A 12152-nucleotide genomic window follows, 5' to 3' on the forward strand; every position below is an offset into this window, starting at 1 on the left:
ATCATTTATAATCATTATTACACGTATCAATCAGTTGTTGCTGAGCCTGACCACGCCTGTTTACTTACACGCATGGTCAAACCAATTGGCTGACGATCTCGTGTACACTGAAGTAAAGCGTATCTTTTAAAACCTGTCATTATCCTTTCTCTTGCACTCTTTTTTTGCCTCAGTCGACAAAACCTGTGGATTTGATTTTGAGTGAGGACTAGTAAGTTGCTACTACTTTAGGCCGCGAACCATATGAGAAGTGCCTGTTTGAAACCAAACGCGAAAGAAAAATTACAGAGGCAGTGGGTAAAAGAAGACAGATAGCGGGGAGCTTCTTTATCTTATCTTTTTTTAAAGCAAATACATTCCAATGTACAGCTTGTGTGTCCAGTTACAGATTACAGATGACATCAAAATATGGTAAGAACAAAAGGTGTGGTCACTAGGCCGTAGGTGAGTTGGTCCGCCCTGCACGTTTTCTTTCATTTATTTGCCACTTTCGAGTAATACATGATACATCTTATTCCATTCTTATAAACATTGTCTCAAGTCTGCACTGCCTCAATCCAAATATTCTAAGTATTCTCGATGAGCCGAAAAGACAAGGCAAAAAATCTCTATGACGTGACTGGCAATGCAACCGTACTGTACCTAAAAATTATAAGTACTGATCAATCAGAAACGGGATATAAAACAGTAGACAAGTGAATCTGATAACGCGCCATTGAGTAAACAAACGGGCTTGGGAATTGCCGATCCTTTATTCCATGTTATTTTCTGTTTATCACTTCAGTTCTTAGTGAATACTGTGATATCGCTTAAAGACCTTAAATGATGTACATTGCCGTATACACGCTTTGGTAAAAATACTGTGGCTGTTGACACTGAAAAGACAGCAAAGTATATGGGGAACCGTCGAAACCTGAATCACCAAGAAGGATCAAGCCTTATTACAAACCAATATCAGTATTACAATAAGAAAACCCTATGAAGAGTGACATCCATTCAAGAATTCCGTAATGGTCTGTTTCAGATGTCAACTGACAACCGTTTATGTGCCGGGACAGCCTGCATGATATGTTTCCGCACAACCTTTACTAAGTCCCTATGACGTCACAATATCAGTCACTGAATGAGATGTGTTCAAATGCCGGTCAACGACTAAAAAAATCTCTCCAAGAAAAATACAAAGATGGACTCTATTTCAGATTTTAGATTTTGCCATACTGTTTTTATAGGACTTACCGTTTCAGTTTAATCATCTATGATAGAAACGCGGCGTCAGTATAGATTTACAATATTGACCATCCACGTGCTCCCAAAATCACGGATGAGTAATTGGGGGTGGGCTGGATGCTGGAGGGGAAGAAGATTTTGTTTTTTCCTTCCCCCTGGTAAACACCAGTAGAGTAATGAATAGTACCGCTAATGTGGTACCATAGTTCACTGCATTCACTTGCAATAGTAAATCCAACCAGCTGACTTGTTTGTTGACTGTACCTGAAAATCATGACCTACTCCCTCCCTAAACAGTACTGGTAGCAGTGTCACAATACAACTTCTCGATTTAATCTATTTTTCCTGCATTAATTCCAAATAATTATAAATATAGGAAAGTGAAAGGACTTAACAGACTTACGAGCTTTCCATACATTACTTACACAGTATGAAAAGAGCGAAAAAAGACTCAGCGTTGTCGTTCATACAGTTAAATGAGTTACGTTTTCTGGCAATTCAAAACGTTACTCATTTAATCATTTAAACTGTTAACCATAATTTAAAAGAAAAAGCGAACAAAACAAAAACAAAAAACATTCTAATGCTATCGCCTAAGCAACATCGGTGAGCAATCAGGATTTGAGTTCCTAATCTTGGAATGCTCTCTGCAACGATTTTAAGTGTCTCGGGTAAGTATTCCATAAATAAGGAATCCTATTTTGAAATGTTCCCTCTAATAACAGTACCTCTGTTCTTACTGAATTTAATCTCAGTTTATTTCTTTAGTAAATGGAAAGGATCTTATTTTGTTATCTAAGAAGAACTGAAAGAAAATTAAATGTGTGACTTCTGTACGGTAGAGTCAACGGTACACTATTGTAAGTAGCCAGTCCATCGTTCAATGTGCTCGTTGTAGCTCGGACCCTTGTCGCAAATCGTTGGAGTTCCCTACTAGCTTTATCATAGAGATAGACGACGAGCTACTAATTTCACACAGGAAAAAATAACAGATTCCCATTTTTGGATATTTTAGGGAATTTAAAGAATAACCACAAAAATCCCAAATTTGGAAGAGTGAGACAAGTCCCAATCAGGGAACTTGGTTGGGAATTCCCTGGTTGGGACTTGTCTCATTTTGCCAAATTTGGGATTTTTATGGGTATTCTTTAAAGACCCTAAAATATCCAAAAATGGGAATCCGTTATTTTTTCCTGTGTCAGAGGTCGGCTTATCAACGCCGGAACGCAACTAATAGGGGAAATCGTCGGAAGGAGAAGGCAAGTGTCACAGTGACGCAGAATAACTCAGCGAATAACTCAGCGGATGGTACTTCTTAACGCATGCGTAGAAAATTCAAAATGGCGGTCGAGCGGACGTTCGGATTCGATGAAGTTGACAAATTTGTCTCTTTTGAGGAGCAATGAACTGTTTTTAGGGCTTTATTCTGCGCTAAAATAGTTTATAAAAAGACGCATCACAATTTGAAATGTCTTTGGATCACAATCCGCAATGCTCAGCGTGCAAAATAGCAAACTCTTTGATGTGGAGGAAAGGTTCTAATGGGGAAGTTCTGTGTAACAGCTGCCACCTGAAGCGAGTTAATTCGAGTGTACGTGCGCAAAGACAAAGCTCTAAGGAAAGCAAGAAGCTCATTGCAAGAATTAAGGCAGGAACAAGGAAAGGCTACAATGGAAAAACAGGTGAAAGGTCCAGAGGTCGTCGAACATTGCAAAAGATAAAAAGAAAGGTAAGCTGAAGGCAGCTGCGTTCGTTGGTATATGCCAGACAGTCGGGAAGGGTCTCAAAAAAGGTAAATACCTGGCAGTCAGAAAATTTAGTTAACTGAAGATAGAATACTTTCAAGAGGTTAGGGAAAGTGATTTCGTAGAAATTCTACAAAATTTTCTGACTGGTGGGTATTTTCATTTTAGTTTTTTGAAACCCTTCCCAAATGCCGGGCATATAGCCACAGCATTATTTAAAACGCTGTGGTTGGTTGCTGGTCAGAAAACTAAATGACCAGCAGTCTGATATTTTCAATAAATTTGACAAATAAAAAGACTCAGCTAATCCAAACTGTCATCTGTCCATTATGAAAAGTCAAGTGATCCTCAAAATACTTAGCTTTATAGATTTCAAACCCATGGCTTAAACTGAGCTCTAGGAATGAAACCATGATTTATGACACCGAGAGACAGATGTCTGGCTCCAGTTATATTGAAAATGTGAAGCACATGCAATGGGAGTCTGTGCATATGATTACAAAGAAAAGAGGAACCTGTTGCAGAGAATAGGCCATGGGAGACAGTTTGTGAAGCTTTGCAAAGAATTTGAAGATAAATTGTCACTGTTTGCAAAGATTGACACAGGAAGGTTTCTCAATAAAATGTGCCACTTTTGTAAAACAAGTCCATTTCCTTTTTTTGTCATGACTTGTCGGTAAGTAGCCATCATACACTGCAAAATCCAGCCAAACTTAAAAGTTCAACACATTGTTTGGAGTGGAAATTGGGTTGTAATCCATTCTGTAGCCTTTTGTTTTACTAAGCCAAATGCTGAAACATGACCATATTAAACTAGGGGGTCCAGGGGCATGCTCCCGCAGAAAGATTTGACATTTTAAGGTCTGTCTGAAATAGCTGGAAGTGCATTAAAGCTTGTATCCTTCTTAAATACTGTTTACATATTTTTAGTTATTTTATTTCATAGTTAGTAGTTTTTGAAAATCAGGTTTGCTCCTTGAATTGTGTCAAAACTCTTTACTTGACTTCAATAGAACCATTCAGTACATCCTTGCAGAAAAAAAATTAGTGAATAATTCAAAATACTGCATCCATGCGGAGACTCCAAAATAAAGTAATCTTGACTCATTATTCGTGACTAGTCACAGTCAGTTCCCTCATAACTTTTAAACATGTTTAACTTTAACTTTTAAACATGTTTAACTGAAATGAAACCTCTGAGACACTCGCCCTGGTATCCTGAAAAAAATGCATTGAAGGCTCTGCCACATAGCGCTGTTTACATAGGTTTTGCCCCTTTGGCTTTATTCTCTAATTTTTTGTACTTTGCTTACTCTAAGCATCAGCATTTTAGTCCACCAATCAAGTGGCTTCTCTGAGGAAACCAATAATTATCAGAAAAAAGGCAAATGTGCCTGTTGCAGTCATCAATAGAAGTCCTCCTCCCACGACCTATTTCACATCTGTCTTATATTTTATTACTACCACATGTGCACAGTTTCATACGCCCTTGAAATGATTGAGAAGACCTGGGGCATACCCAGATGTTGTTTAAAGAGACACTAACACAAGGGAGTTTGAGCACCAAATTAAGGCGCAAACCTTGAAGGGTTAGCTCTGAAATTCTATTTTCAGCATTTTTGCTGTAACATGTTTTGTAACAGATAGTAAAATGACCTAGGCATTTTGAAGGATATTTTTTATTTATACAACGAACATTGACGTTTTTAAGGAGAACCTGTCAATCCACTGGTTGAAAACCAACCCACTTTACATTTTTACAACATTTCTTTGATTAGGATAGTTTAACCTTTTTAACAGGAGGTGGGAGATAGCATGCATGTGTATTCTGGTTGATTGTATTGCATGAGGTGCATGCATCTAAAGTTGGCTCTGCACGCGCAAGATCTTGTCAAGTCCTACCATACTCTGCAGACTGGCCTTCATCAATGTATACATTAGGTTTTTATCAGGCACTCTGTTGCTGCTTAGTTTTTTGACCATTTTATTCACTTATCAATAGAGACAGATACAGACACCAATGAGACATGCCAAAGGATTTGTGTAGGCTCTCATAATAAATATCACTAGCATTTTCAAAATTAATTTTAATGCAGCACTGCAACATGATCTGGCATTGACAGTGTAATATACATGTAGTTGCCTTGCAGTGTGATTTTCAGTTTTTGGTTCAGCTATAGTGCAGACAGACTGAATATGAAATCAAATGTTGGCTTATCTTTTTGGGTTCCCACTAGCGTACCCTGTGAGTAGAGTTTCTTTGCAGCATTGGCTTTTAGCATTTACAAAGTCGTTCATGTCATGAATTCACTTTTTAAGTGAAGTTTTCACTGCTGTCACCATCCTCTCATGTTAAGGTCCCTACAGTTTTCTTACCATAATTTTTTTCTTCACTTCAATTTTAATGTTAAGTAATATCGGGATGGAATGTTGAAAAAATCTTCAGTCTTTAACCCTCCAAATTAATGTTTTTGCTTGGTTACCATTTGGCAACCAACTCTTTTGGTTTAGGGAGAATTTTTTACAAATCAAGTAGCAGTTCCAAAATTTTAGGTGCCATGGCGACCAAAATGGTTGCGACTTGGAGGGTTGGTCTTGAAAGATTCATGTACTCTGTGCAGGAAAACATCAGTTCCTTGCTAGTTGGAGAGCAGGATTCACATTTGGTCATTATTTTGATCTTTGTGTTGATGTTATTTATTTTTACTCAATCAGTTGAATATCAACTCCTGACTTAAGAACCATTCAATTCTGGCTGTCATTATGGGCAACAATAAAGTAATAATATTATGCTTTCTTTCTATGTAGCCATATAAATCACCAGAGGGATTTGCAACTGTAGTAGCAGCAGACAGGATTTATTTCCAGGTTTGACTAGTTATCTTAATACATTCATTAAAATAAAGTTTTTTAGATACCTCACAAAAAAAATACTGATGGCTTCTATGTGTAAACATTTATTAAAATGAGTAGAACAAGAGCAAGCTGAAATGTGATAGATACAAACTGTACTGTATAAGAAAAGTTGTTGCATAGACTTTGCAGGGCTCTAGTTTGTCTGGGCTAAGACTTTACTGTTAAAATTCTTGAGCCAGATAAACATGTTAATTTTTAATTTAATAATAATAATGATATTTTAATTATTATAATATTAATAATAATTACGATAATGATAATGATAATAATGATAATAATTATAATAATAATTTTGTTATATGTGAAAGGTTTGAACCCAGGAGTCATTTCTTAAGGAGGTTGAGTGTGATCATCTGGGTGAACCTAGTCCTGAATAGGACCGTTGTTGTTGACAGTAACTGACGTCTCGACAACCTGTGTGATAGTCATCTTCAGAGTCAAAGTGAGTTGTATCACGTAAGAGGCACCTCTGAAACTTTCGCACATATACTACAACCTTACAATATACATGTTGCTCACAAACCGATAACCACTTTACGACAACTGCTTACTTAAGTCTAGGAAAAAGACAAACCGGGGGACAGACAGGGAGCAGTATACAAGGTTGAATGCTGCAACTGCCAGGCTTCTTATATTGGTGAAACCAGCAGAAACCTTAGCATGCAACAGACCGAACACAAATGAGCGACAAGAAATGGTGATGTCAATAATCACATTGCTGAGCATCATTTACAGACGAAACATTTGGGAGAAACATGACTGGGACTTTGTGACATGTATTACGTGCTCTACAGACTACTATCAATGACTCACTATAGAAAGCTGGTTTACTAACTTAGAACAAACACCACTGAATTGTAGTCAACAGTTACCAGCACCGTACAGACGACGTAATGACAGAATCAAGCAAAACTAACAACAGGAGAATGACTGGACAACTGACAATTTGACTAACAATAAACAAATGTTTAACTGTGACAATACACGGATCGAAATGCACCAATGACATTACGAGTCTTCATAACCAATAATATCACTGCTTAACTGACATTCGACCAATAACATCGCAACTATACTGACCAATTAGGTCAATAACCAAAGTTTAATATCATCCGCTGACATGATACAACTCACTTTGACTCTGAAGATGAGTACCGCACAGGTTGTTGAAACCTCAGTCACTGTCAACAAAAACAGTCCTATTCCGGACTACGTTCATCCCGGATGATCATACTCAACCTACTTATGAATTTTGTTATATATAGCACTGATTTTCATTGGTCTAATAGCACTTTTATTCACTTTGTCTGTCATTGCCGTCATTACAGCTGTATATGCAGGACCTCATGACTAACAGTAACTGGTAGAGCTTTCAACTCAAAAAGTTAAAAATGGTTATAGTTTCTGAGACTGGCAAAAGCATCAACACATTGAACGGAGTTACAGAGGAGCACAGCGCTGACTTGGAGTCTGATGAATACATTACATACATAAATAATACAGACTGTTACTAATAATACACTACCACGAAATTGGAGTCAGTAGTTACCGGCACCTAAGAAATGACTTAGTGATACACAAGTCAGCAGAACTACAAGCAATAGAGTATATCCTGAGATCAGGCCCAATTTTCTTTTGTGTGGCTCAGCTAAAGTTTGCCAGAATTTTGTATACCGAGTAAAACTTGAAGCAAAAAAGAGCCTGTTCCTAAGTTTTTTTTTTATTTTTTTTTATCTTTAATAACATTTATTCAATCGACAATCAACAATCAAAAATACTTACAAAACACTACGATACTTACACTGCTTACAATATAATATTTAGAATACAATAGACTAAGGTACTTACTCTGTTTACAATGTAAAGACTTACAATACTCAGTACTTACAACACTACCTACTCACTACTCGCACTACAATGCACTATTTACAAGCATTTCTAATTAGTAATTGTACTTCAAAACCAACATTTACAAAACCAAACATTCACGGTAAACGCACTTATATCTTAAGTGTCTTAAAGAGGCAGCGATTGTGAAGCAAAAGATACACCAGGTTAATGCTGGAAAAAATGGGCAGAGGATCGAGATATACAAATGTATACAAAATCAAAGGCTTACTGAAATAAGGAGCTCACATTTTCCCATTTTTTTGGTAAAAGACTTAGTGATAAACAAGTCAGCAGAACTACAAGCAATAGAGTATATCCTGAGATCAGGCCCAATTTTCTTTTGTGCGGCTCAGCTAAAGTTTGCCAGAATTTTGTATACCGAGTAAAACTTGAAGCAAAAAAGAGCCTGTTCCTAAGTTAATAGAGTAAGACATCATTCAGTTTGAAATTAACATTATAGCTGTTAGGATCTTTGGGGTAAAATTACAACTATTGTTCTACTACAGCTCTCATGTGTCAACCGCTCCAACATAGTAATGTTTCCCTCTGGTCTTTGTAAACAGGGTATTTTGTACCAAGTCGGGGACATAGTATCCATTGAAGATGTAGAAGGCGATTTATACTATGCTCAGTTAAGAGGATTCCTTCAAGATCAGTATGCGCGTAAAACAGCAGTCATCACCTGGCTTATTCCCCTGCTACCTAAACCATCATACTTCGATCCAGCACTCTTTTTACCAGGTAATTAGTACTACAAATTGCTCCAGTTGAGGGTGGCCAAATCGCCTGTTTGAGTGGATCGTGAGTCGTGAGTTTGGGAAGCAAGGGTGGCGCAGTGAGAGGGGTGAGAGGGCTCGCCTCCCACCAATGTGGCCCGGGTTCAACTCCCGGCGTTGACGCCATAAGTGGGTTGAGTTTGTTGTTTGTTCTCTCTTGCTCCGAGAGGTTTTTCTCCGGGTACTTCGGTTTTCCCCTCTCCTCAAAAAACCAACACTTCCAAATTCCAATGCGATCTGGAACGCACATTTAAACGAGTTCATATGAACTTCCATGTGCTTCGTGGGTAAACAAGCAATTTAAAAAATTAAAAAAAAAAAATGAGTGGTGCGTCGTGGTTCGTGCGTCGGGCGTGAGTCTTGCATATTGCGTGTTATAAAAGATCATCAAACAAGACGGTATTTTTGGTGCACGCTTTTATTTACCAAGAATAAAGTGAGAGCATCCCATCTCTGAAGTGAGACCAATCTGAATATCAAAATAGTTTAGTATCTGTGAAACGTAACGGTTATATTAATAACGTACAGATTTTTCCATTATTACCGTTGGAATGTTTTGATGCATCTCGCACAGATTATCTAAGTAGTTACTATTGATGAAAAATGATGCTTACTGCACACGCAAAATCGGTCACTATAAAACACGGACTGTGAACTGGGGACTGGAGACCACGGACTGGGTATAAGAAATGGACTAGATATCAGACAAGTGACACATCAAGCATTAACCAAACTTAACGTGTAAAAAAAGTCTTTTTTGACTTTTCAGGGTTGTGGGGGTGGGTGGCAGTGATTTTTGAGGGGAGGGGGTAACTTTTTAAAGCAGGTTTAATTTTAGGTGTTCAATTTGACGAAATGTGGGGGGGGTCAAATTTTTATGACACATGATTGGCATTCAATATAAAAGTTAAGCCATATTGTAATTAGAGCGATTTTCGTAAGACCTCTAGTTGAAATGACAACGCGCGAACAACACAGAAACAACAAACGAACGGAAATACAGCGATTTGATTTGTTTATAGAACGGACACACACGCGCCTGCGTGGCTTATGGTTGGCTAAGCGAACGCTCGGGTGAAAAAACTTTATGCCCCAGAACTTTCTAGAAATCAATCGATACTTCGCTTTGACGTCATACAGCAACACGATTGGCCAATCGAACCTTTTAATAGCAGAAAAAATCCCTTGAACAATTCCTCGCTGTTGATGTTCTTGCACTGTTCTCAGATCTCGCTAGAGCTGCACAATTCTTTTGCGTCCCTTATTTTGACCACTAGAGAACAGACGAATAATTTCATTATTAAGATGAAGATGTAACTACTTTCCGGGAACGTAGGAAATAATTTGAATGTAGTTAAAGTTTTGATACACCACACTTTTCTGAAAACTACCCCCTCCCAAGGATTGCTACCTTAGCAAACGAAGGACCAAGGGTCTTCCCCACCCCTCCTCAACTTTTGCTCTTACCCAACTTACACGGGCAGGATAACTCACAACGTATAGCCTACGAGGTTCGATCTGCAACGCTTGCCCAACAAAGCACGTTCCACTGCAAACGACCCACCACCCACCCACGCACGCCAATTACACAAACTCGCTGCAGATCCAAGGTTTTTTTTCTTCTGTTATTAAAGTGAACCCATATGGATTTTTGAACATTTTTTTGCAGTAAGTTTATTATGACGATTATACCGTGCGTTATCTAAAGTAAAGCGTATTGAAGACCTTAAGAGTTTTCAACACTTTTCGATATGTACTGAGACGGTCAATGCTCCCTTGGTTTAGACTATGTAAAATGAAGAACGCTACATACACTTGTAAGATGAATGTCTTTGTTTTAACACGAACAGGCCTATTGTGTATTTCATTTCAGTTGAAATTAGCCCCACTTGAGATTCGTGTACATCTGAATTCGCAGAAAATTCCATTATGTGAGAAGCTGGAAGGGCGAAGTAATTTAAAGTTGTCACGTTTATGAATATCAGAATTGTTTCAACGGGAAGCGACAGTTGTACTTCGCGTTGTGTGTTACATACAAAATATTTAAAACATGTGCCGATCCGGCAGTTTCATTTTGTTAGCCCTTCACCAACGAACTACACTTCTAGCCAATGTGGCATACTAATGAGTCTGCATGTGCACCGCACTGTGTGCCTCTGCTCAGATTCATATACGCGTCCGGCCAGACGCGTGTACTTTGGTTCGTTTAGTTCAGACCTTCAGGGTATATTTATTTTTGTTTTAAAGTGATCTACGAAAAGTAAAGTCGTTGTCAGTAGATTTTCTATCTTTCCCTATTTTGTCACCTTACTACAGATGTTAGTAGTTGCGAGTTTGTTTTCTTATTTAATTTCTGCAGGACCTGAGGAGGATACGCCTAGGCCGATGGAGTGCATGGAATTTGTTTGCAGAGCGCCAACAGAACTTTTTAAATCCAGAAAAGAACATCCGCCATTTGTTATTCCACGACCACCTGACCTTAATGACTTAACAACAGCGGCAGAAATGCTTCTTAAGACCGAAGGAACTTCCACGACAATTTAACAACAGACTGAAAAGCTGGCCTGTACTGTATCTGCTGCTCTTAGCACAGTTGTCTTAGTCTGCAGAACAGGCTTCGTTATATTTAGGGGTTTTTTAGACGAGCATACGTGTCTCGCGCTTCACGCCCGCTTCGTGCTTCGTTCGCCTGAAAAAGGCGAAACAAACAGCGCCTGTTCTGCGACTGCAGGCTCCAGTTGTGTTGGAATAAAATCATTAGTAAGACCTTTCAATTCCAAACTCCAAAAATCACTGTTTTTTAACTTAACTTTATTTAAGCCCTCCCAAAACCCCTTACGAAGATGTATTACGATCCTAAAGACTCAGTCAGTTGACTCAGTCGGCGTTCTACGAGCATGCTTCAATGATATTTTTACAAGGCACACTAGGAGTATGTTAAAGTGCAACCCTGGAAAAACTGAAATATCACATTTGACATCGCGATTCAACAAGCAGGCTACAGTTTACGAAACAGTAACGTTAGCTAACACCTAAACAGAAGTGAAAACAAAAGCCAAGAATTTGGGTGTCATCATGGATAAAACCTTGTCTTCACTGAACATATCAACAAAATGTGCAAGAAATCCAGTGCCATAAGATCAATTGGTCGTATTAGAAAGTATATTCCTTTCGATGAATTGAAAATGTTGGCAGGGCCGTAGCTAGGTTTTTTGGAACGAGGAGGTATTATCGTGAGTGCCGAAGGCACGAACCTTGTAGGGGGTCTAGGGGTATCCTCCCCTAGAAAAATTTCAAATTTGGAGGCTCCGAAACGCTCTTTTTAGCACTTGTCAGGAAATATGTCTCCGAAAAATCGACCTCGAATATGAAAATGGCAAACAATTGCCAGTCACTATAATCAAAATAACTGAGTCTAAAGAAAACCAATCCATCCACTGACTTGATTTGTCTAGCTCAACAGGTCCAAAAATACTAGTTAGCATAAGAATAACTTGATTTACATAATAAAGCAGGAACGTTTGTATCATAACAAGGTCACCGTCAGCCTTGCTTCCATCCATAACTGTAAAAAAAAAGCCAAAGGACGCGAATGTCT

General features: G+C 38.4%; 1 protein-coding gene across 1 annotated transcript; it reads left to right on the top strand.

Moving 5' to 3' along the window:
- The first annotated feature begins 2559 nt into the window (after positions 1-2559).
- On the top strand, positions 2560-11328 carry LOC140930474 (GATA zinc finger domain-containing protein 1-like). The gene is made up of 4 exons (XM_073380172.1): positions 2560-2956; positions 5781-5840; positions 8342-8519; positions 10914-11328. Exons 1-4 carry the CDS (start codon positions 2696-2698, stop codon positions 11096-11098), a joined length of 684 nt encoding a protein of 227 aa, XP_073236273.1. The 5' UTR covers positions 2560-2695; the 3' UTR covers positions 11099-11328.
- Positions 11329-12152: the final 824 nt, after the last annotated feature.

Source organism: Porites lutea, chromosome 3 (genome assembly GCF_958299795.1).
Source record: "Porites lutea chromosome 3, jaPorLute2.1, whole genome shotgun sequence".
Lineage (NCBI taxonomy): Eukaryota > Metazoa > Cnidaria > Anthozoa > Scleractinia > Poritidae > Porites > Porites lutea.